Source organism: Rana temporaria, chromosome 12, assembly GCF_905171775.1.
Source record: "Rana temporaria chromosome 12, aRanTem1.1, whole genome shotgun sequence".
Lineage (NCBI taxonomy): Eukaryota > Metazoa > Chordata > Amphibia > Anura > Ranidae > Rana > Rana temporaria.
The window spans coordinates 65,385,391-65,406,544 of NC_053500.1; the positions used below are offsets into that span (position 1 = coordinate 65,385,391).

At 42.8% G+C, this 21,154-nt stretch overlaps 1 protein-coding gene across 1 annotated transcript in view; it reads right to left on the reverse strand.

The window, feature by feature from the left end:
* Positions 1 to 896: 896 nt before the first annotated feature.
* Positions 897 to 21,154, reverse strand: part of LOC120919370 (unconventional myosin-XVB-like) — a 130,475-nt gene continuing 110,217 nt past the window's right edge. Inside the window, exons 41-43 of the mRNA XM_040331501.1 lie at positions 14,239 to 14,372; positions 11,094 to 11,234; positions 897 to 1,551 (exon numbers count right to left, since the gene is read on the reverse strand). Coding sequence (XP_040187435.1) covers positions 1,492 to 1,551; positions 11,094 to 11,234; positions 14,239 to 14,372 — 335 coding nt within the window. The 3' untranslated portion in view covers positions 897 to 1,491. The remainder of the gene's footprint in view (positions 1,552 to 11,093; positions 11,235 to 14,238; positions 14,373 to 21,154) is intronic.

Consider the following 21,154-nt stretch of genomic DNA (forward strand, 5'->3'; position numbering starts at 1 on the left):
TGGCCATATAGATATAGAACATTTTACAAATAAGCAGAGGTGATACAAGTGACTTCTCTTTAATTAAAGAATATTACTACAGTAAAGGCACTAAAACCATCAATACTTTAGTTTCGATTGTATCTGTTTTCTGATTAAACAATATGTTTCCCAATAAATTACTTTTTTATTTTAACATGTATATAAAACAATTTTTTTTAATATATTGCACCTTACTAGTCCTTGGATGTAATTTCTTTGTTATTTTTTATTTTATTTTATTTTATTTTTGTTTTTCTGGCATTTTCCCTATTTTCACCTTCTGATGTTGCCTGTAACACATTCCTGTCCTAGGGTGACCATGTTAATTTGCTCTACAGTAACCACAGAGGAGCGTTGGTGTCACCCTAGGCTGCCCTTCACATTTTGAGCTACAAACCTTTTCTCCTACATTATATATAGGGAGTCAGGGCTGGACTGGGACAAAAAATTTGGCCCTGGACTTCATCCAGACTGGCCCACTTTGACCGGTCTCTCTTATTGCAGCCCGACAACTTCTGCCCCCCGCCACCAAAGCCCCCTCTCCACCGCCAATAGCCATTCTACTTTATTAGAGTAGAACGGCTGGTACTCTTATAGGCAGTACCAGTGGGAAAGCTCAACATTATTTCACCCGGGGCAAATAATCAGTTTGGTGCCCCCACCCCCATGGGACAAGATTAGGCAGAAGTGAGAAACTCCCAGGCCATAGCTGTTGAGTCAGCTGTCTGTCCCCTCCCCCTTGCTCCTTCTGGTCCCACCCCATGCTCCTCTGGTCCTCCCCATGCTTCTCTGTTCCCCCCAGATAAGCACTGTGGGGAGGGAGAGGAGGTAAGCACTGCGGGGAGGGAGAGACAGAGGAGCGGAGGTGGGCTGTGGTGCGCTGTCTCTGAAGCCGGCCCACTGAGCCATCGGCCCACCGGGAAACTCCCAGTAGTCCCAATGGCCAGTCCATGCCTGTAGGGAGTCATTCTTTTGCAGTTCAGAGAAGTTGGCAAAAAAAACTGATATTATTGTTTGCAAATTTTCTCGGAACACAGGAAGTTACAAAAAAAAAATATAGCATTCTGACAAAAAAAAAAGCTTATGTAATTGTAGAAAAAGGACTTATACTGAAAAAGCAAAACAAATGCAACTACATCTAAGGACTGGCAAGCTGCATTATATTACTTTTTGGTGTTTGGATTTAGATAAGTAACTGCAGATAACAGGCATTTCACTATTTACATTGACAGTCACAATATTTCTATCAGGTATTAATATGACTAGACCTGCATTCAAATAAAAGCAAAGATTGGTTAACCAACTGATCCTAGCACAGCAAGCCACTGTACACACAGGGCAGCTTGGACATTCCCAGTTTTAATTTGATAGACATAATTCAATGGTACAGGCAGACATTCATTTCTGATCACATGAAATGACAAATTGAATAAGGTGTATTTATACATGATCTCTTTCTATTTCTTTCTACTATACAGACGCATCCTTGTTCTCTATGATCAAGGCCAGTGTGTGGTACAGCTCTTTAGCCTGTGGAGAGAAAAGGAAAACACAAAACTTTAAAATTCTTTCAGTGCGTAATTTTTTACTTTATTTTTACAATTAACTTTATTGTGGTCACATAGGGGGTCAACGGTCCCCTGATAGCACACTGTAATATCAAGTTCTCTTTATTGAGACATCAGGGGTCTATTTGACCCCTGATGTATCCTCTCCCTTCACTGAAGCTAATCGAGCACAGGTTGTGATTGGCAAGATGTGAAAGTTATTGGGTGGTTTTATAGTTGCCCATATGATCTCCACATGAGAGCCCATTGTTTTTGTATTAATGCTGCTGGTAGATCCGTGGTTAAAGCAGAGCCTCTGGCTCCTCCTACAAATACTGTAGCTGCTGACTTTTAATATTAGGACACTTACCTGTCCATGAATCCATCGGTGTCTTCACCCCCTGACGCTCTCGGGTGCTGCCGCTGTCATTTTTTATAAAGGAAACAGGCAGTGAAGCCTTTTGGCTTCCCAGACGGTTCCCTACAGCGCATGCGCAAAGCACGCTATGCTATGTGAATAGCCCAGTGGCAGGGGAAGGAGTCTGAACTTACAGGTGACTTTGCTGCGGTGAAGTCAGACGAAAGTGGAAGCGGATACCTGTCAAAACCAGGTACCCGCGCCCACCCCCTCCCGAAAAGGTGCCAAGCGTAGGTGGGAGGAGGCAAACAAGCCTTTTGGGTGGAGGTCCGCTTTAAAAAGGAATTCTGAGACGTTTGGGTTATACTGCCACCTACAGGAGAATTGTACACTGGTAACAACAAACTTGTCAGCCAGCCAGTATAGCCCCTGCCAATTCCATCATGCTTCCATTTTTTGCTACTGTCCTAAGAGAATGGACAGCTTTTCTCCTCCTCAAGCTTAAAGGAACCTATTTAGAAAATAAAAAACAAACCTTTACAACCCCTTTAATGATATCAAGAAACTGTTTGAAGAGGCACTATCCTTTAATGTCCCATGTGTGAGGGGCAATAGTGGGTAATTCACCATGCTACTAAATATATGTAGTAAAAATAAATGAAAGGCTTGCAGCTGAGCACTGTTGTGTGTTCCCACACCCCAATGAAAAATGTGACAAAATAAATAAAATGCAGCGCTGCCTTCACTAAAGAGTGTTGGTGGAGGGACCCCCTCAATGTGTGACAAAGGGGGCAAACTATTGTTTTGCTATCATATATTCATGTTTACCTTGTGCATATAATTCTATAATGATGATATCCAAAAAAAAAAACTTGCATATACAGATTGAAATAATTACACCTCCTACATGTAACTGTGCAAACAACCTGGGATAGCAACTGCACACATTGGGGCAGATCCACAAAAGAATTACGCCGGCGTATCTCTTGATACGCCGCGTAATTTCAAATTTTGCGCGTCGTATCTTTGTTTTGTATCTGCAAAACAAGATACGACGGCATCTCGGATCGATCCGACAGGCGTACGTCTTAGTACGCCGTCGGATCTCAGGTGCATTTTTTCGGTGGCCGCTAGGTGGCGTTTCCGTAGATTTCCGCGCTGCCTATGCAAATTAGCTAGTTACGGCGATCCACGAACATACGTCCGTCCGTCGCTTTTTTTTACGTCGTTTGCGTTCGGCTTTTTCCGGCGTATAGTTACCCCTGCTATATGGTGGTGTACTCAATGTTAAGTATGGCCGTCGTTCCCGCCTCGCATTTTGAATTTTTTACGTCGTTTGCGTAAGTCGTTCGCGAATAGGGATTTGCGTAGAATGACGTCACCGTCGTAGGCATTGGCTTGTTCTGGTTTAATTTCGAGCATGCGCACTGGGATATCCCCACGGACGGCGCATGCGCCGTTAAAAAAAACGTTGTTTAAGTCGGGTCACGACTTATTTACATAAAACACACCCCCATAACATCCATTTGAATTCCGCGCCCTTACTTACGGCGCAAATTCTTTGAGGATTCCAAAAAAATAAAATAAGTTACGGCGGCGTAGTGTATCTTAGATACGCTACGCCCAACGCAATAATGCGCTGATGTACGTGGATCTGCCCCATAGTATATACCAGGGGAGGGCTGGCAGGGGGGGCAGGGTGGAAATCTCCCCTCAGGCTGGTGACACTATGCACAGCCACTGGACGCCGCTACCAAATGCTGTTTTTGCACAGCAGGAATATGCCTGCTGGAGCTCTGTTAACACAGGTCACGGCCGCTGCTCACCTCCCACTGTGCAGCTGTGCCTGTGTCAGCTCCGAGGTAGATGGCTGCAGAGCTGAGCTATGTCTCATCTCACACATAGCTCAGCCCCAGCGCACACCAGCGATGACATCCCCTTCTCTCTCTGCACAGACACAAGGAGAGATGGAGCTCATCTGCTCCTCCTCCTTCTGAGTCTGCCCTGCCCACACTCCCCGGGCATGTGTGGGCACTGGACAGGAAGTTTGAACCCAAAAAAGCATCAGACAGCCTGCCTGCTCCTCAGCCTCCACCCTGGTAAGCTCACCCTCTCTAGTCTCTCCTGACTCCCAGTGTATAAAAATGGGTTCTCTGTGGACTTTGTTAAAGGGGAGGGGGGGGGGCAGGCTTTGGTGAGCAGAGACCCTCTTTACATAGTCCACAGCATGCACCCTTAAAGGGTCACTAAAGGAAAACATTTTTTTAGCTGAAATGACTGTTTACAGGGCATAGAGACATAATAGTTAACTGATTCCTTTTAAAAATGATTAAAAATAGATAAAAAAACAATCATATAATGTGCCTGCAGTGTAGTTTCGTTTTTGCATGTTGTTTGCTGGTTCTCTGATGTACAGAGAGCCACTAGAGGGCAGTCAGCCAATAGAGAGCAGTGATACTTTGTCTAAAACTCCTCAACACCAATCCAGTTTCGTTTTACACACAGCTCCTTGATTAGTGACCACCGTGAGAAATCTCCCAGTACTGTGGTTATCAGGAAAAAGGCAACCAGGAAGTGTCCAGAACAGAGAGGATTTACAGCAACATGAAAGCAAAAACGAACAATGAGCACATGAAACCAGGACTGCAGCAAGGTAAAGGAAGCTATTTAGCTAAAAAAAAAAATTCCTTTAGTGACCCTTTAAATCAAGTTTCCCAGAACACCCCTTACATCAGATCTGATGTATATGGGTCTGTGCAGACTCTGATGTAAGGGGAGGTGGGCCTCTGTGCAGACTCTGGTGTAAGGGGTGGGCCTCTGTGCAGACTCTGATGTAAGGGGGGCCTCTGTGCGGACTCTTGTGATCATGAAAAATCTTAGACTGTTTTCCTCGATCCATCACTTTTCCACGCTCTATGGGCCACTTGACTGGACTTGCCCCCCAGGCCTAAGGCTGCCAGCCCTCCCCTGGTATATACAGTGCAATAGCGATACAGAAAAACGCAAATAATCAGCAATATGTAATAAAAAACATGCACATATACTTGATATATAGCAATGGTGGTGGGAGCCACTTTCCCATTAATAAGTCTCCTATGTGGAATACTTTAGTTACATAAAGACTCTCAAAAATGAAAACGTATACACAAAGCAAGTGTCCAGTGAAAGTAGAAATCCTCAATATGCGGCTACTTGGGGGGAAAAAAACCCCACCTGATCCTCCACCTTTCTATATATGCTCTCACCTTCCTTTCAGACCTATTCACAGGTCCCAATGCGCTTTTCCCTTACATGGGTCTAAATGTATAGCAAGATTTTCTCCAGATCCTCCCAGAACTGCTCTGCATTATGTGTGGTAATGAGGGACTCGTCCTCTCTTCAATTTGGCTCAAAAAGGGTTCAAAACAAAACGCCGTCATGCATTGCCATTAAAAAGTTGTTAATGATTCATAGACATGTGCACTCCGAAAAAAAAAAAATTGGAAATCCAAAAATTTGGAAATTGAAAAATTCGGAAATTTCGGAATTAACGATTTGGTCAAAATTAGTTAAAAAACTAATTCGGAACTAAACGAATTGCACATGTCTATTAATGAAGGCAGTGCTGTATTTTTTAGTTTAATCTGACAAATGTTTTACCTATTCCCTATACTATATATCCAAAACCAAAGAATAAATTCAGACCCAAGATATACTTGGGTGTGGAGGGACTTATTATATAGGATATTCCCCCTGCTAGAGAAAATAATAAGAATGTGAGAGGTACACGTTTCATAAAATCACTTCACATACTACTTTCCTATAATAAAAGCCTTCTATTGTACAACATATATTTTCAACACTTTTCCTAGGCAATTGATGCTCATTTTTATTATTTTACTCATTTTTATTCTCTTAGATTTTTTTTATTATTGGCTGTCTTTGTGGTAGCAAAAGTTTCCACATATAAATGTGACGACAGGAAAGTGGAACTGAGGTGGCGTGCTGAGCGCGCAGTCCATGTACAGTCACTGACAGCTCTTAGTCATGGCTTCTGATTGGGTGCCAGTGGGACAGGTTCAAAATCATAAACAAAAAAAAAGAAGAAAAAACTCTGCGCTAAACCCACCGTATAAAAAAAGAAAAAATACTTACCAACAAAGTATCATAATAAGTGAAAAATTATGTGATAAGAGAAAAGGAATGCTGCAGCCAATATAAGTTTAAATACCTAGAACTCAAAAACACATACATACAAAGAATAGGTGCGCAATTCCCAAGCAATTACAAGTACAGTACAAGTGATGAGTGCTAATTGAAATAATGTGAGCGTGTGATATACACATAAAAAGATTGTAAACCAAAGGAAGTCCCAAAAAAAAACAATGTGTGTGCGCTCTCATAAATGAATATATAATAAATATTAATCAAGTGAAAAAAGTCCCATAACATATATCCGTGTGAGATAAGATAAGTGGGTTCTGATGACAGAATAATATCCAGAAATCAGTTCAATGATCACTGCACATTTCAGCACGGTATCTGGAAGCAGTTTGATTCTTATTTCTCAGCCCAAAGGGAATGAAAATACTTGGCTAGATTCAGGTAGCATTTACGGCGGCGTATCTCCAGATACGCCGCCTTAATTTAAAATCTGCGCTGGCGTATCTTTACGCCGATTCTCCAAGGCAGATACATCGAAAAAATAGGCTTCCTCCGCCGACGTAACTTTAAAGGGGCGGCATATAATTGTGTGCATTCTTACGCTGGCCACTAGGGGCGCTTCTGTTGTTTTCGGCGTAGAGTATGCAAATTACCTAGTTACGCCGATTCACAAACGTACGTGCGCCCGGCGGTAGTTTTTTACGTCGTTTGCGTAAGGCTTTGCTCCAGCTATTAGGTGGCGCAGCCAGTGTTAAGTATGGACGTCGTTTCGCTTCGAAATTTGAATTTTTTACGTTGTTTGCGTAAGTCGTTCGCGAATAGGGCTGGACATAATTTACGTTCACGTTAAAAACCAATACGTCGTTGCGGCGTACTTGGGAGCAATGCACACTGGGATATGTACACGGACGGCGCATGCGCCGTTCGTAAAAAACGTCAATCACGTCAGGTCATCACACATTAACATAAAACACGCCCCCTTCCACATTTGAATTACGCGCGCTTACGCCGGCCCCATTTACACTACGCCGCCGCAACTTACAGAGCAAGTGCTTTGTGAATATTGCACTTGCTCCTGTAAGTTGCGGCGGCGTAGCGTAAATACAGTATGCTGCGCCGCCGTAACTATGCGCGCCCCTACCTGAATCTAGCCCACTGACTCTTACCGCAAAAGTTGGACCCCGTTTTTAAGGAGGTCAAAACAGCTTGTGCATTAGCCTGCCGGCCCTAGTAGGAATTCACTCAACTCAGGGAGGGGTGCTTAAATATTGCAAAGGAAGAGGAGGCCTTCAGCTATCTCTTCAGACTGGATCATGCAGACAAACGGTAATCAAATTCACTTGAGATGATACCAGATATTTGGATACTGATTCAGTTCACTCAATGAAAAGAAAAAAGGGGACAAATCCTCATCGTGCAGTATGTCCAAAAAAAGTCATTTATTAAAAAAATCATGAAAAAGTCACAGCAGATAAAAAATCAAGAAAATATCTCACAGCAGGTCAAACAATCCACAGCAACAATATTTCTGAAGAGGAGAAAAAAGACCAAAAAACACAAAAAAATATATATATATATATATATATATATATATATATATATATATATATATATATATATATATATATAAAACATTCATATATATAAAAAACAGCCAAGGATCAAACCATATGGGCTGTATGTATGAGTGTGATGGCATTAGAATTGCTCCACCCGACTAGTTTCCCCAAAACTGGCTTCAACTGGGAAAGGAAACTAGTTGGGTGGAGCAATTCTAACGCCATCACACTCATACATACAGCCCATATGGTTTGATCCTTGGCTGTTTTTTACATATATATTTTTTTTGTGTGTTTTTTGGTCTTTTTTCTCCTCTTCAGAAATATTGTTGCTGTGGGTTGTTTGACCTGCTGTGAGATATTTTCTTGTTTTTTTATCTGCTGTGTAATTTTTTTTATGATTTTTAATAAATTACATTTTTTGGACATACTGCACGATGAGGATTTGTCCCCTTTTTTCTTTCCATTGAGTGAACTGAATCAGTATCCAGTATCTGGTATCATCTCAAGTGAATTTGATTACCGTTTGTCTGCATGATCCAGCCTGAAGAGATAGCTGAAGGCCTCCTCTTCCTTTGCAATATTGAAGCACCCCTCCCTGAGTTGAGTGAATTCCTATCAGGGCCGGCAGGCTGATGCACACGCTGTTTTGACCTCCTTAAAACCGGGGTCCAACTTTTGCGGTAAGAGTCAGTATTTTCATTCCCTTTGGGCTGAGAAATAAGAATCAAACTGCTTCCAGATACCGTGCTGAAATGTGCAGTGATCATTGAACTGATTTCTGGATATTATTCTGTCATCAGAACCCAGTTATCTTCTCTCACACGGATATATGTTATGGGACTTTTTTCACTTGATTAATATATATTATATATTCATTTATGAGAGCGTACACACATTGATTTTTGAGACTTCCTTTGGTTTACAAACTTTTTATGTGTATATCACACGCTCACATTATTTCAATTAGCACAGGTTCACAATCATGTGACCACTGTGAGAGCCAATAACCACAATCACATCAGTGTTAATTTTGGCAGCAAATTTCGATTTAATTTTGGGACTAAAACTAAAATGCAATTTTAGTCCTATTTTTTTGTCTTTTGCAAGTTTTACTTGTATTAAGTCGACTAAATCTCCAGTATATTTTAGTCAACTAAAACAAATTTTAGTCGGCTAAAATCGAATGAGTGTAATTAAATTGTAATGCATTAGTTAACATTTCTCTACAATTTCCAAACTCAATACATACTGCTGGAGTGAAAAATCTCATGTTATTATTTATGGTATTGAGGTATAAACATGCACTACAGACCAGTGTTCATTTTGAAGTCAAATTTCAATTTAGTTTTAGTATTAGTCTATTGACTAAAATTCCATTTTAGTTTTAGTCGTATTTTAGTCACCTCATTTGTTTTAGTTGACAAAATTAGCACTGAATCACACAATAGAACAGCCACCTCTCGGTATCAAAGAAGACCAGGCCTTTTTCTGGAACTTTGGGCCAGATTCACAGTGAGAGTACGCCGGCGTATCTACTGATACTCCGGCGTACTTTCAAATTTGCCGCGTCGTATCTTTAGTTTGAATCCTCAAACCAAGATACGGCGGCTTCTGGCTTCGATCCGACAGGCGTACGGCTTCGTACGCCTTCGGATCGTAGGTGCAATACTTCGGCGCCCGCTGGGTGGAGTTTGCGTCGTTTTCCGCGTCGGGTATGCTAATTAGCTTTTTACGGCGATCCACGAAGGTACGCGCGGCCGTCGCATTCTCTTACGTCGTCGCTAGTTGGCTTTTCCCGGCGTATAGTTAAACCTCCTATTCTGTGGCGTATAGATAGACTTGCCATGTTAAAGTATGGCCGTCGTTCCCGCGTCGAATTGAATTTTTTTTTTTTTGCGTAAGTCGTCCGTGAATAGTAAAGGACATAACTCACGTCTACGTTCAAAAAATTACGTCGGTGCGACGTCATTTTGCGCAAAGCACGGCGGGAATTTTCGAAACAGAGCATGCGCATTTCAATTGGTGCGGGGACGCGCTTCATTTAAATGAAGCACGCCCCCTACCCGCCCAATTTGAAATCCGCGCCAAGAAATACACTACGCCGCCGTAACTTACGGCGCAAAATCTTCCTGGATTCTAAAATGCGGCAAGTAAGATACGGCGGCGTAGCGTATCTCTGATACGCTGCGCCTGGGCAAATGTATGAGAATCTGGCCCTTTGTGTTTACTAAATTAAATTAGTATTGTTTGCTAAAAAAATTACTTAGAACCCCATTCATTATATAATATTTTTAGCAGAGACCCTAGAGAATGAAATGGCGATCGTTGCAATATTTTACGTCACATAGTATTTGCACAGCGTTTTTTTAAACGCAATTTTTGGGGAAAAAATACACTTAAATGAAAAAACAAAAACATAATAGTTACCCCAATGTTTTTGTATAATGTGAAAGGTGATGTTATGCCGAGTAAATGGATACCGAACGGGTCACGCTTTAAAATTGCACACACTTGTGGAATGGCGACAAACTACTGCGTTCACTTCTGCGTGGGGCAAATTTACATTTTATTTTTTCTTATTTGTTTTACTTTTTACTTCTACACTGTCCCTTTTTTTTGCACTTTTTTTTTCCTTTTACAAGGAATGTAAACATCCCTTGCAATAGAAATTAGGAGGACAGATCCTCTTTATTGAGAGAGTAAAAAAAAAAAAAAAACATAACTAATTTAGGCCCCTTTAAATGGGGCGGGTCTGTTTCAGCGCAGTCTGCCTGCTCAGAGGAGGACACTCTGTTGATCTCTGCTGAGCCAGGGGATGACAGGTCGGCCTCTGCTGACTGAGCGGGGAGGGGCCTATCAGAGCCCCGCTGATTCCTATGGGGAGATAGGACGAAAAGCATGTCTGTTTTCATCAGATCTCATCCGATCCACCAGACGGATAGCTGAACATATCGCCATACATCTGATTTTAGTGGATCGGATGGCAGGCGGGACACATCTCCACTGACATCCACTTGTCCATAGGAGTTAATGGATGGCACACTCGGATCCACCTGAAAAACAGACAGACGGATCCGAGCGGGCTTGTTGTGTGTAAGGGTGCCTAAAAACAAAAGGAAAAAAATAAATAATTTGTTTTGCCCAGAGAACAGGAAGTGACGTCGGATATCGCTCTAGTCCTCCAAGGGCATAGAGAAGAGTGGCGGTCATCTTGCCTTCACTCGACTTCCTGCCCAGTAGGGTATGGTAAGCCCGGGAACACCTGGGAAGGGGGGCACCACTCCCACTGCTTCCAAAAGTCATCCTGCACAGATGTAAAAAAATTATACTGATGTTATGGCAACCAGCTGCTATCCATAACACCAGTATTAAATGTCAAAGTAATTACTTATTTTTACAATGGGCTGATCGGCAAAAGGTTAAACAATGGTTATGTATACAACCTACTGCACATGTGCTTACCTCCTGGAGCTCCACCCATAGTGTACGTGGATTGGCTGCTGAGCCATAGTGCAGCTCCACCCCTGGGAGTGTGTTGCTATCCAGAGGACGCATAGTGCGCATGCTCTGTATGTCTTGTAAGCTGACAGTGGTATGTGGTTTCTGTACATAGAAGAAATTTACCGGTTACTACATATGATTAGTTAGACATCAGAGAATTCTACATAAATAAATAAAGAAGCAATCTTTAGTGAAGCAAGAATATGGACGTTTTCTTCTGTATTAATTCCAGGTTAGACATGGCACCAAGCATTATCTAACCCAATGTTTCTAAACTCCAGTCCTAAAGGCACCCCAACGGGTCATGTTTTCAGGCTTACCATTATTTTACACAGGTGATTTGATCAGTTTCACTGCCTTCTTAGTTAACACAGCCGTTCCATCTGAGGGAAATCCTGAAAACATGACCTGTTGGGGCGCCTTGAGGACTGGAGTTGAGAAACACTGATCTAACCAATAAGAAGGCGTGTTCTGCTTTCCAGGTTCTTTGGGTAAGAGAATATTATCAGAACACACAGATCTATGGTATGTAATGTCAGAACATTCCCTAGCAGTGCTCATCCAGCTACAACCTCTATAGTAAAACTTGTCCTACATCTGCAGCAGTCATTTTTCTGCCTCTTATATAATATGTACGTTTTTTGAACTGGGTGAACAAAAGGGTAGTCCAGAACAAAGACAGAAATAGCTAAAAACTTGTTTTGTCCGTTCCACCAAGATAATGCATCAAAAACGTTTCCATACATTCAAATCTAAAGTGGAACTTCCTCTCATTTGTCTCCTCCCCCCAGCCGGTGCCACATTTGGCATCTCTTAGTGGGGGGGCAAACAAATTCCTGTCTTTGACCTGTCCTCACATACAGGAACTCCCTCCTCCTTCCCCCACCAATAGGCCAATAGGAGCGGTGCCTCGCGCATGCGCAGTAGGGCTTTCAGCGTGAAGCTGTAATGCTACACTGCCAGGTTCACTTACCTGCCATGGCGGCGGCAACACCCGACAGCTGATGGAAACATCAGCTGCGGTGTCGACATCGCTGGACTCCAGGACAGGTAAGTGTTCTATTATTTAAATGCAGCAGCTGCAGTATTTGTAGCTGCTGGCTTTTAATTTTTGCAGCTGTGGGCGGACCTCCACTTTAAATAGATTGTGTGTGTGTGTGTGTGTGTGTGTGTGTGTGTATGTATATCTCACTCTACACAAGACTTACCCTAGGTTCACACCTATGCGTTTTTAGTGTGTTTTTGCAGTTTGCAGAAATGCACTACAGTCCAGTGTTTACTATGTCTTCCTGTCTATGGTGGTCTTGGTCTTTTTCAACTCTCAATGGAGGTGTCTTTCGTTGGAAGATTCGATCTGGTGGCTCCTGGACCCTGTGTTTAATCCACTGACGGATATTATATCTGCTTGAGGCTGTTATTTCTTATCAATCTGGCTTTCCATGTGGTGGCGGTTTGCACAGATGGTTTAAACCAGGGGTGCCCAACCTTTTGAAGAGTGAGGGCCACTTAAGCGACTTGGTAACCAATCGCGGGCCACAATCAGCAGAGTGGGTGGGTGGCATGTCCGTGTCCGCTCTGCATATGCAGAGCGGACACGAACATAGCCCACTATACTCCTTTTTTTTTTGCAGGTCGGATTGGAGGTAGGACACAAGACGGTTTATGTCTTCCACTACTTAGAGGTGAGTGGAGGGTCCAATTGGTCGGACTGTCCGTGTGAAAGGGGCCCAAGGCTGCTTTTACACTGATGTGCTGCAGTTTATCCGCACCACGGGTGCAACGCAGTCTACCTTTGGCTTTCCTGCACTTTGCAATAGACTTCAATTATATTCTGCAGGTTTGGTGCACTTTCAGAAAACTCACCAAACTCATAGGTACTAACAGAAGTCTATGGCTCAGTGCAGGTAACCCGCAGGTAAACTGATCTGCACCTGCGGATCAGTTTGAAAGCAGCCCAGTAACCACTGCAGAACAGATATGCTCATATATACACACTGCGATTTTAGTAATAAACTGACCTTTAATAACAGTCTTCTATTCTATTCCATCCCAAAGCAGGAAGTCGCGGGCCACATCAGATGGCTCCGCGGGCCACATGTGGCCCCCGGGCCACTGGTTGGGCACCCCTGGTTTAAACATTCACTGTGGTGCTGTTCGTTACAGATGTTAACACCCACAAGTCATTTTACCTTTGGGAAATTTTTTACATGTTTGATTTATATGTTAATTTATGTCATTACATATGTCATTACATCTGGCATGAGTGCTATGTGATTCAAGTTGGCGCAGTTTTTTCCTTTGTTTTCTTGTATTTGTGTGTATACACTGTTTACTGCAGCCTTCTGGTTCAATATTACCACATTTTTAATTCTAATATTATTTATGGTTAGCGCGATTTTCTTCTTTTCTACTATGGTACATATGCTTGGCAAATTTTTTATCAAAATGTGTTCTTGGCTGCAGAGATACCAAACAGTCACCAGGTGTCATAAATGAGTCAATTTGCATGTGCAATTGCCACTATTCGCCACTAGATGTCACTGTTGCATTAACATTGAATTGGTTCTATTGTCAGCACTAGAAAATGCCAAAATACGTTTTTTAGTATTAAATATTAACAAGTGTACAGTTGTACTGGTCAGTGGAGAGACGCATATGTATACATTATGATCAAGTATATTAAAAAAAAAAAAAAATTGTAAGAATGTGTAATCAGGTTTAAAGGTTTTGGGTTAATGGCAAATCCAAAAGTTTACCCAGAAGGGAAGAAACCTCTTCCAATAGGGAGCCCTGTTCTGGTGACAACTAGGAGAAGTTCCTTCACTTTCAGAGAAATCTCCTCTCACCGTCTGTTGTGTCCTTCCTGGACAGGAAATGAAGGGAAATCACCCTGACAGGACAGACGGCAAAAGCCACCCTGATAGGTTTCGGCTTTAGATCATTTTATTTTTGTTTTAATTAAATGATTTAAAATAAATAAAATATGAAGAAAATATGAAGAAAAACAATAAACACTTTAAGCATAGTTTTAGGTGCCATATACTGTACATTTATGACACTTGATGCCTCTAGTGTGAAAATATCACTATCACCATCGGACACTTACCGGACTGTTATTTTGGAGTATAATAAGTTGATAATCATTCACCGCTACATAGCAAGGGGAGATCACATCAGGCTCACTGATCCTTTGAATGCTAAATATAGTGTAGTCAAACAGCGGGAGAGCAGACACGGTTTCTAAAGAACAAAGCAGAATGGTACATTAGAGAGCTGAGAAACATGCTGACACTTTCATAATGCTCTGATGGAAAGGCTTTTTGTAGACATTCCCATATCTCTACCTGTACCCTTAAAGCTCTAATGAGTCAGCATGCTGCAGCGAAGGACACGTTCTCTCTGGGTGGAAGCAGTGATCTCTCTGCAGAGGTCTAACATACCCCATGCTGCTTCAGAACTGGAGCTCTCCAATTACCAGGGAGCCTGAGCTGATTGGAGGCATCCACCTCTGACTCAGCAGGGGGTGTGTAAGACATTTACAGAGAAAAATGCCTGCAAAGCATTGCACCCATGATCATCAGATCATGGGTGCTATGCGGGGCTCTTGCAGACTCTATGTGCAAGCTGATTTAAAGTATAACCTCTGAGGTAGTAATACATAAGTTAAAATTAGAGGTACCATCATCCTAGAAATTTTGATAAAGAAAAAAATTGGATCTAAGGTCCCCAAACCAGAGAGCCAAAAAGGGGTGGGCCGTTTGGACTATTGCGGTACTAATGAAATTCAGTAAAAAATATACAATTGAAATGTAAACAATATAATTTTATTAGGTCAGAAAATACAATAAAAGATTAAAAATGGTGACGACCATACATAGCACCAATACAATGATTCCGGAAAGGGAAAATTCATGGATAGAAGGTCACGACATTGAGCTTTACTAGTTTCGCGGCGCAGGCCGCTTCGTCAGAAGCATGTCCAGCGCGCACGTGTAGGTGGGAGGTGTAGGTGGGAGGTGCCGGAGCGCTCCATGGCGTGTGGTCACGGGAGCGGGAGTGGAGAGCCGACGGATCCAGCAGCGGGCCGGTGGATGTCAGAGTGAGAGGATGACACCCCCGGCGACCGAGTCGGAGACTCACCCCCCGCCCTGCGCGGCTCGACGAAAGAACCCCCCCGTACGGTCGGGACCCAGAGGGATACCTGGCGACCCGGAAGAAGCCACGTGATTGGCCAGCACCACGCCGGGAGCAGCTGTGGAGAGGAGCTACGATCGGGGATGACTCAGGACAGAAAACGGAGCCCCAGCAGCACTGGCAGCGGCAGCAACAGGTCGCCAAGGAGGTCCTGAGGTTGGGTGAGACGCTCAGTAGAGCCGAGCAGGGTCGGGTGCCCCCCCCCCCTCCTCCTCCCTGGGCCCCCCCCCCGATCCCCCTGGTAGTGTGTTACTGTGCTGGGACTCTTTTCAGGTGCCGCAGCCCAGGAGACAACCGCTTTTTTGATTAAGCGGTTATAAGTGCTTTATTATATATACAATGAGCTAAAACTGTATATACGGGGATAAGGACTGAGCCATGGTCTGGATACAATGAGATAGTAGGACTATTGTCAATTATTATTAAGGTATTGCTTTCCATGATCACCAAGCAAGAGACTGAACGTTTATGGGCGATTTTTAAATAAGTATCAAGCTGACAAGTGTCTCTAAAGATTAAGAGATATAAGTTGCCTACACTACAGGAAAGAGACTTGTGGTAGAAATCCTATTGGATGCTGAGTGGACTTTGACACGTGCTTCTTTTCGCTTTTTATTCTTTCTTTTTTTCACCCCCTCTTCATTAGTGTTCCTTCCCTGCCTGATCTCCCTCTGTGTATTATGGCAGTAAGGTGAGCATACCTGGTAACCAGTATTTTGAGGGGCAGTTAGACCAGGGAAGGCATACTGGTGAGTCCTACTTTTTTCTGGTATACATATAAAAAACTAACCTATGAAGGAGCAGGACTCCCCCTATATACAAAAGGACTGTATTGATCAAATAACGTGGACACACAGGATAACTAGTCCAACAATGTAACCATAGGCTGAAGGTAATAGCGTGCCAAGAGATGCTGAATAGAGCTTAACCTCCAGGTGCCTATAGAAGATTATAACATCTCGCCAGACAACATTGAGAACTGTATACAGTGTTTAACCAGATAAAGATAATTAAAATAGATAAGGAGTAACCACAGATCTAGGTAGCGGACGGGGAGTAGGCGGGATTCAATAGGGAGGCGGAGAGGAGGTGCCCCTACTCCGGGCCCTTTTCATTTGCCTTCTTACTTCTTACTTCCCCGTCTGGTCCCCCCTTCTCCCGGTGCGTTATACGGGGGATTCCTCCCCTGTATTTTCTTTCCTTGCTGATGCCCTTGGCCATATCCCTCTTCTTCTTTGTCGCCTGTACCCCCACTGCGCCTTATTCCTCCTCTTAAAGGGAGAGGAGAAAATAACAAGAGGAGAATAGTTACCCCCATATAGAGGAGCTAAGGCAAGGTTGGAAAAAAAAAAAAAAAAAAAAAAGGGGAAAAAATCATCAAGAGTAGATTGAAAAAATCCTCATTCAAACTGGGGAAGAGAATTAGACCCTCCAATAAAATGAATAGGTCAACGAGAGGTGTCACCATAAAACCCTCTAAGAATAACCCGGGGAATAGCTCTATACAGCAATATATGACACAAGAGGGGAGTCTTAAAAGTCCGGGGCTCGCAAAAAAGACGGAAAGGAAGAAGAATGAATCGAAAAAGGGAGCGAATAGTGCGGAGAGCTCTAAAAGTGAAACTACAATAGAAAGCGAGCAAGATCACAATAACACTGAAGTGTTGGCCTCAGACTTACAGGACACACAGCCCCCTACAAAGGCAGAAATGAACGCTATGCTATTAAGGATGGAAAATGTCATAAAGACAGAGATCAATAAGGTGAGAGTGGACCTCGGAGGACTCAGAGAAAGAGTAGTAGAGACAGAAAAGAGATTAGAGGAACAGGATCAAGAAATAAACGCCCTGAAAGGGCAGGTTAAGGCCCTGACCGAGAGTAGCGGCTTACAGGATAGAGGACCAGGAGAATCGCAACAGGCGACAGAACCTTAGAGTTAGAGCGATAGTTGAGGAAAAGGAGGAAGACCTCATGGAGGTCATGAATACAATTTTTTGCCCCTTACTTGACAGACCAGCAGATGCGAAGCCCCTCAAAATCGAAAGAGTGCATCGAGTGGGAAATCCTCAGATGATAGATAGATACGGGCCAAGAGATGTTGTTGTTCGGTTCAAGAATTTTGCTGATAAAGCAGAAATTTGGGGAAGACTTAGGGGGAAACCCCCCCTGAGATATAGAGAGACTGACTTACAAATATTTTCTGATCTATCTAAAGAAACACTGGCAAGGAGAAGGCATCTGAAACCACTCTTAGAGCTGATGCGGGCACAAAATATAAAATACCAATGGGGCTTCCCGGCATGCCTTATAGGCATTAAGGGAGGTAAAACGGCTCGACTAAGATTTCCGGAAGAACTGAATGACTTTTGCTCTAAAATGCAGATAGCACCCCCTGATTTATCGGCTTGGGTGGATTAGGGATGTTCTGAATTGCCTGGATTCCCGGGATTATGGATCGGGGGGGGGAGGGGGAGGGGGGGGAGCCAGGGGAGTGCCCGAGCACCACCACAATTAGAGGAGTTGAGGGTGAAGATGAGAAATCGCCCTTCCAAGGCTCATAGGCCAAAAATAGGCCAGGGGGGAGGAGGGAGGGAGGGGGGATGGGATGGAGGAGGGAGGGGGAGGGAATGGGAAGAGTGGGGGGGTGGGGGGAGGCAGAGAGACCATCTGACTGACTTCACAAGAAAATATTCCAAACACTTAAAAAAAAAAAAAAAGACATATGACAGATGTCAAGTTTCTCTCATATAATGTAAAGGGACTAAATTCCCATACTAAAAGACACAAAATTCTCTGTGAATTAACACAGTATAAAACAGATATTGCTTATCTTCAAGAGACCCATATTACTTTGGAATCCAATATAAAGCTCTACTCAACAGAATACCCGATATGGTATTATGGGGATACAATCTCATCGCGATCCCGGGGGGTTGCTATTGGATTCGCTCGTAGAATCCGATTCGCATTGGTGGATAGACAAACAGACCCGGAGGGGAGATTTCTGTTCCTGAAAATAAAACTGGGAGGAGAGATCTATACCCTAGCTAATGTATACGCCCCCAATGTAAACTCGGTTAAATATATTAGTAAAATCATGAGAAAACTAAAAGAATTTGAAGAGGGCCATGTAGTTTTGATGGGAGATTTCAATTTCTGTATGAGTCCAAGCCTCGATAGTACGTCCTGTGCACAGGGGACAAATCGTGAGCAACTAAAAATACTGATAAAACAAATGACACAAAATCAAATGGTGGATGTATGGCGGATCCTCAATCCGAGGGCCCGCGACTACACGTTTTTCTCACCTGTGCATGGGACGTACTCGAGGATCGACTATGCCCTCGTCGACCACAGACTTCTGGAGAGTGTGATAGAAGCAAGGTGTGAGATCATGACGTTATCAGACCACGCCCCTATAACCTTAAAAATAAAAACTTCTATACAAAAAGACACACCACCAGAATGGAGATTGGATGAGAGTCTGTTGGGGGACGAGGAGGTAGTGGAGAGGATACAGAAAGAGTTGGAATGTTATTTTCAGGAGAACGACAAGGAGGGTATCTCAAGAGCATCCCTTTGGGAGGCCCATAAAGCGTATATAAGGGGAATCTTTATTGTAGAAGGGGCAAGGAAAAACAAAATAAGAACGAGTAAATTAAAAACACTAAGGGAGGAGATATATCGGATAGAACAGGAACATAAGTCACAGGGGCAAAAGAGGGAAATATTTCATAAGTTGAGTATAAGAAGGGATGAATATAGAGCTCTGGCGGAACAAGAAACTAAGAAACATATAGACCGGACAGAGAGAGAAAGATACGTCTGGGGAAACAAACCTAGTAAAAATTTGGCCAGAATGGTAAGAAAAAAGAAAACTAGGAATTTTATAGAAAAAATCAGAGACAGGAATGGTGACTTAGTATATGCGACAAATAAAATAGCAGAAGTATTCCGGAGCTACTATGAAGAACTTTACGATATTCAACAAAAGATCAGGTGCCCACGCGAAAAAATGGACAAGAGTAGGGAAATACTACAGTTAGCTAATCTCCCAAAATTAGAAGAAGAGGAGGTAGAAGAGATGGAAGGTTCAATAACGGAACAGGAAATAAGGGAGGCCTTAAAAAACACTCCTAAGGGGAAAAGTCCCGGGCCAGATGGCTTTACATCTGCCTACCTACAAAAGTTCAGTACCATCTTAATCCCCAGACTCTGCCAATACTTTAATGGCCTTGGAACTGACTATGAAATGAGTAGAGAGGCTTTAACAGCAACGATTACAGTGATCAAAAAAGAGGGAAAGGATAATACGACCTGTTCGGGTTATCGACCGATCTCACTCCTAAACGCAGATACGAAACTGTATGCAAAAATTTTAGCGGAAAGAATGAAGGGAGCGATGACAGCCATCATCCACCCAGACCAGGTAGGTTTTATACCTGGGAGGGAAAGGATAATGGTGTGAGGGCGCTCCTTCTCCTGGAGCAGTTCAAAGAAAGTGGGACCCCCGGTCTATTCCTGTCGGTTGATGCTGAGAAAGCTTTCGACAGGGTAGACTGGGGATTCCTGATACAAACCCTAGAATTCATAGGAATAGGTCCAGGGATGATAAGGAGAATAAAAACCCTATATTTCCACCCGTGTGCAAGGATCAAAATTAACGGATCCTTATCCGCCCCTTTTGAGATGAAAAATGGGACTAGGCAAGGATGTCCCCTATCCCCCCTCCTCTTTGTCCTAGCATTGGAACCCCTCCTGGCAATGGTCCGACAAAACCCAGAAATCTATGGGGTAGAAGTAGGCGAAGATGAGCATAAATTGTCAGCCTTTGCTGATGATTTATTATTCTACATAAGCAGCCCAAGAGTCACCCTCCCGAAGTTAATAGATACCTTAAAACAATATGGCGAGGTCTCAAACTTTAAAATGAATACAACAAAAACGGAGATTTTGAATATTAATATCCACAAAGACGAAGAATTATATTTGCGGAAGAAATTTAATTTCTCCTGGCAAAGAGAGATAAAGTATTTGGGTATAAAAATGGCAAATACTTTGAAAAAAATATATAGAATAAATTTTATCCCCCTTCTCGACGAAATTAAAAGAGAAATTAAAACTATATACAATAGACCAATATCGTGGTTTGGGAGGATAAATGTGGTAAAAATGGTACTTATCCCCAAAATTTTGTATAAATTCCAAATGGTCCCAATTTATTTGCCTCCGTCATATATTAAAATAATTAACTCCCTTCTAATGAAATACATATGGAACAATAAAAAACATAGAGTCTCTGCCCAAATTCTAAAACGAACTAAGAAAAAAGGCGGCCTGGCTGTACCTGACATTAGATTATACTACAACGCTTCGGTCCTCACACGGGTCATAGAATGGGCTAAAGAGTCACAGGATAAAAGGTGGATAAGTATTGAATGCACCTTAGCGAGGGAACAGTTAGGGAGATTAATCTGGAACCCCCCACACTATAGAACCCTACACACGTCAACACACGCAATTACACATAACGCTTTAAGGATATGGGATCGATTACACAAACAATTAAAAACTAAATTCAACTCACCCCTTATAGATTTGAAAGAAAACGAATATTTTGCACCTGGGACTAAAGAGGTAGGTGGTAAGTGGATTAAAAATAGAACACAGTTAAAAGACATAACACTAGAGGGCAAAATAATGACCCTTCACGAAATTAGGATTGAAATGGAGGCACTCAGCGAGTGGAGATACCTTCAGTTGGTGTCATTCGTTAAGTGCCTCCCACACCCATTGAGGTCACGAGAGGAGTACACTACATTGGAACA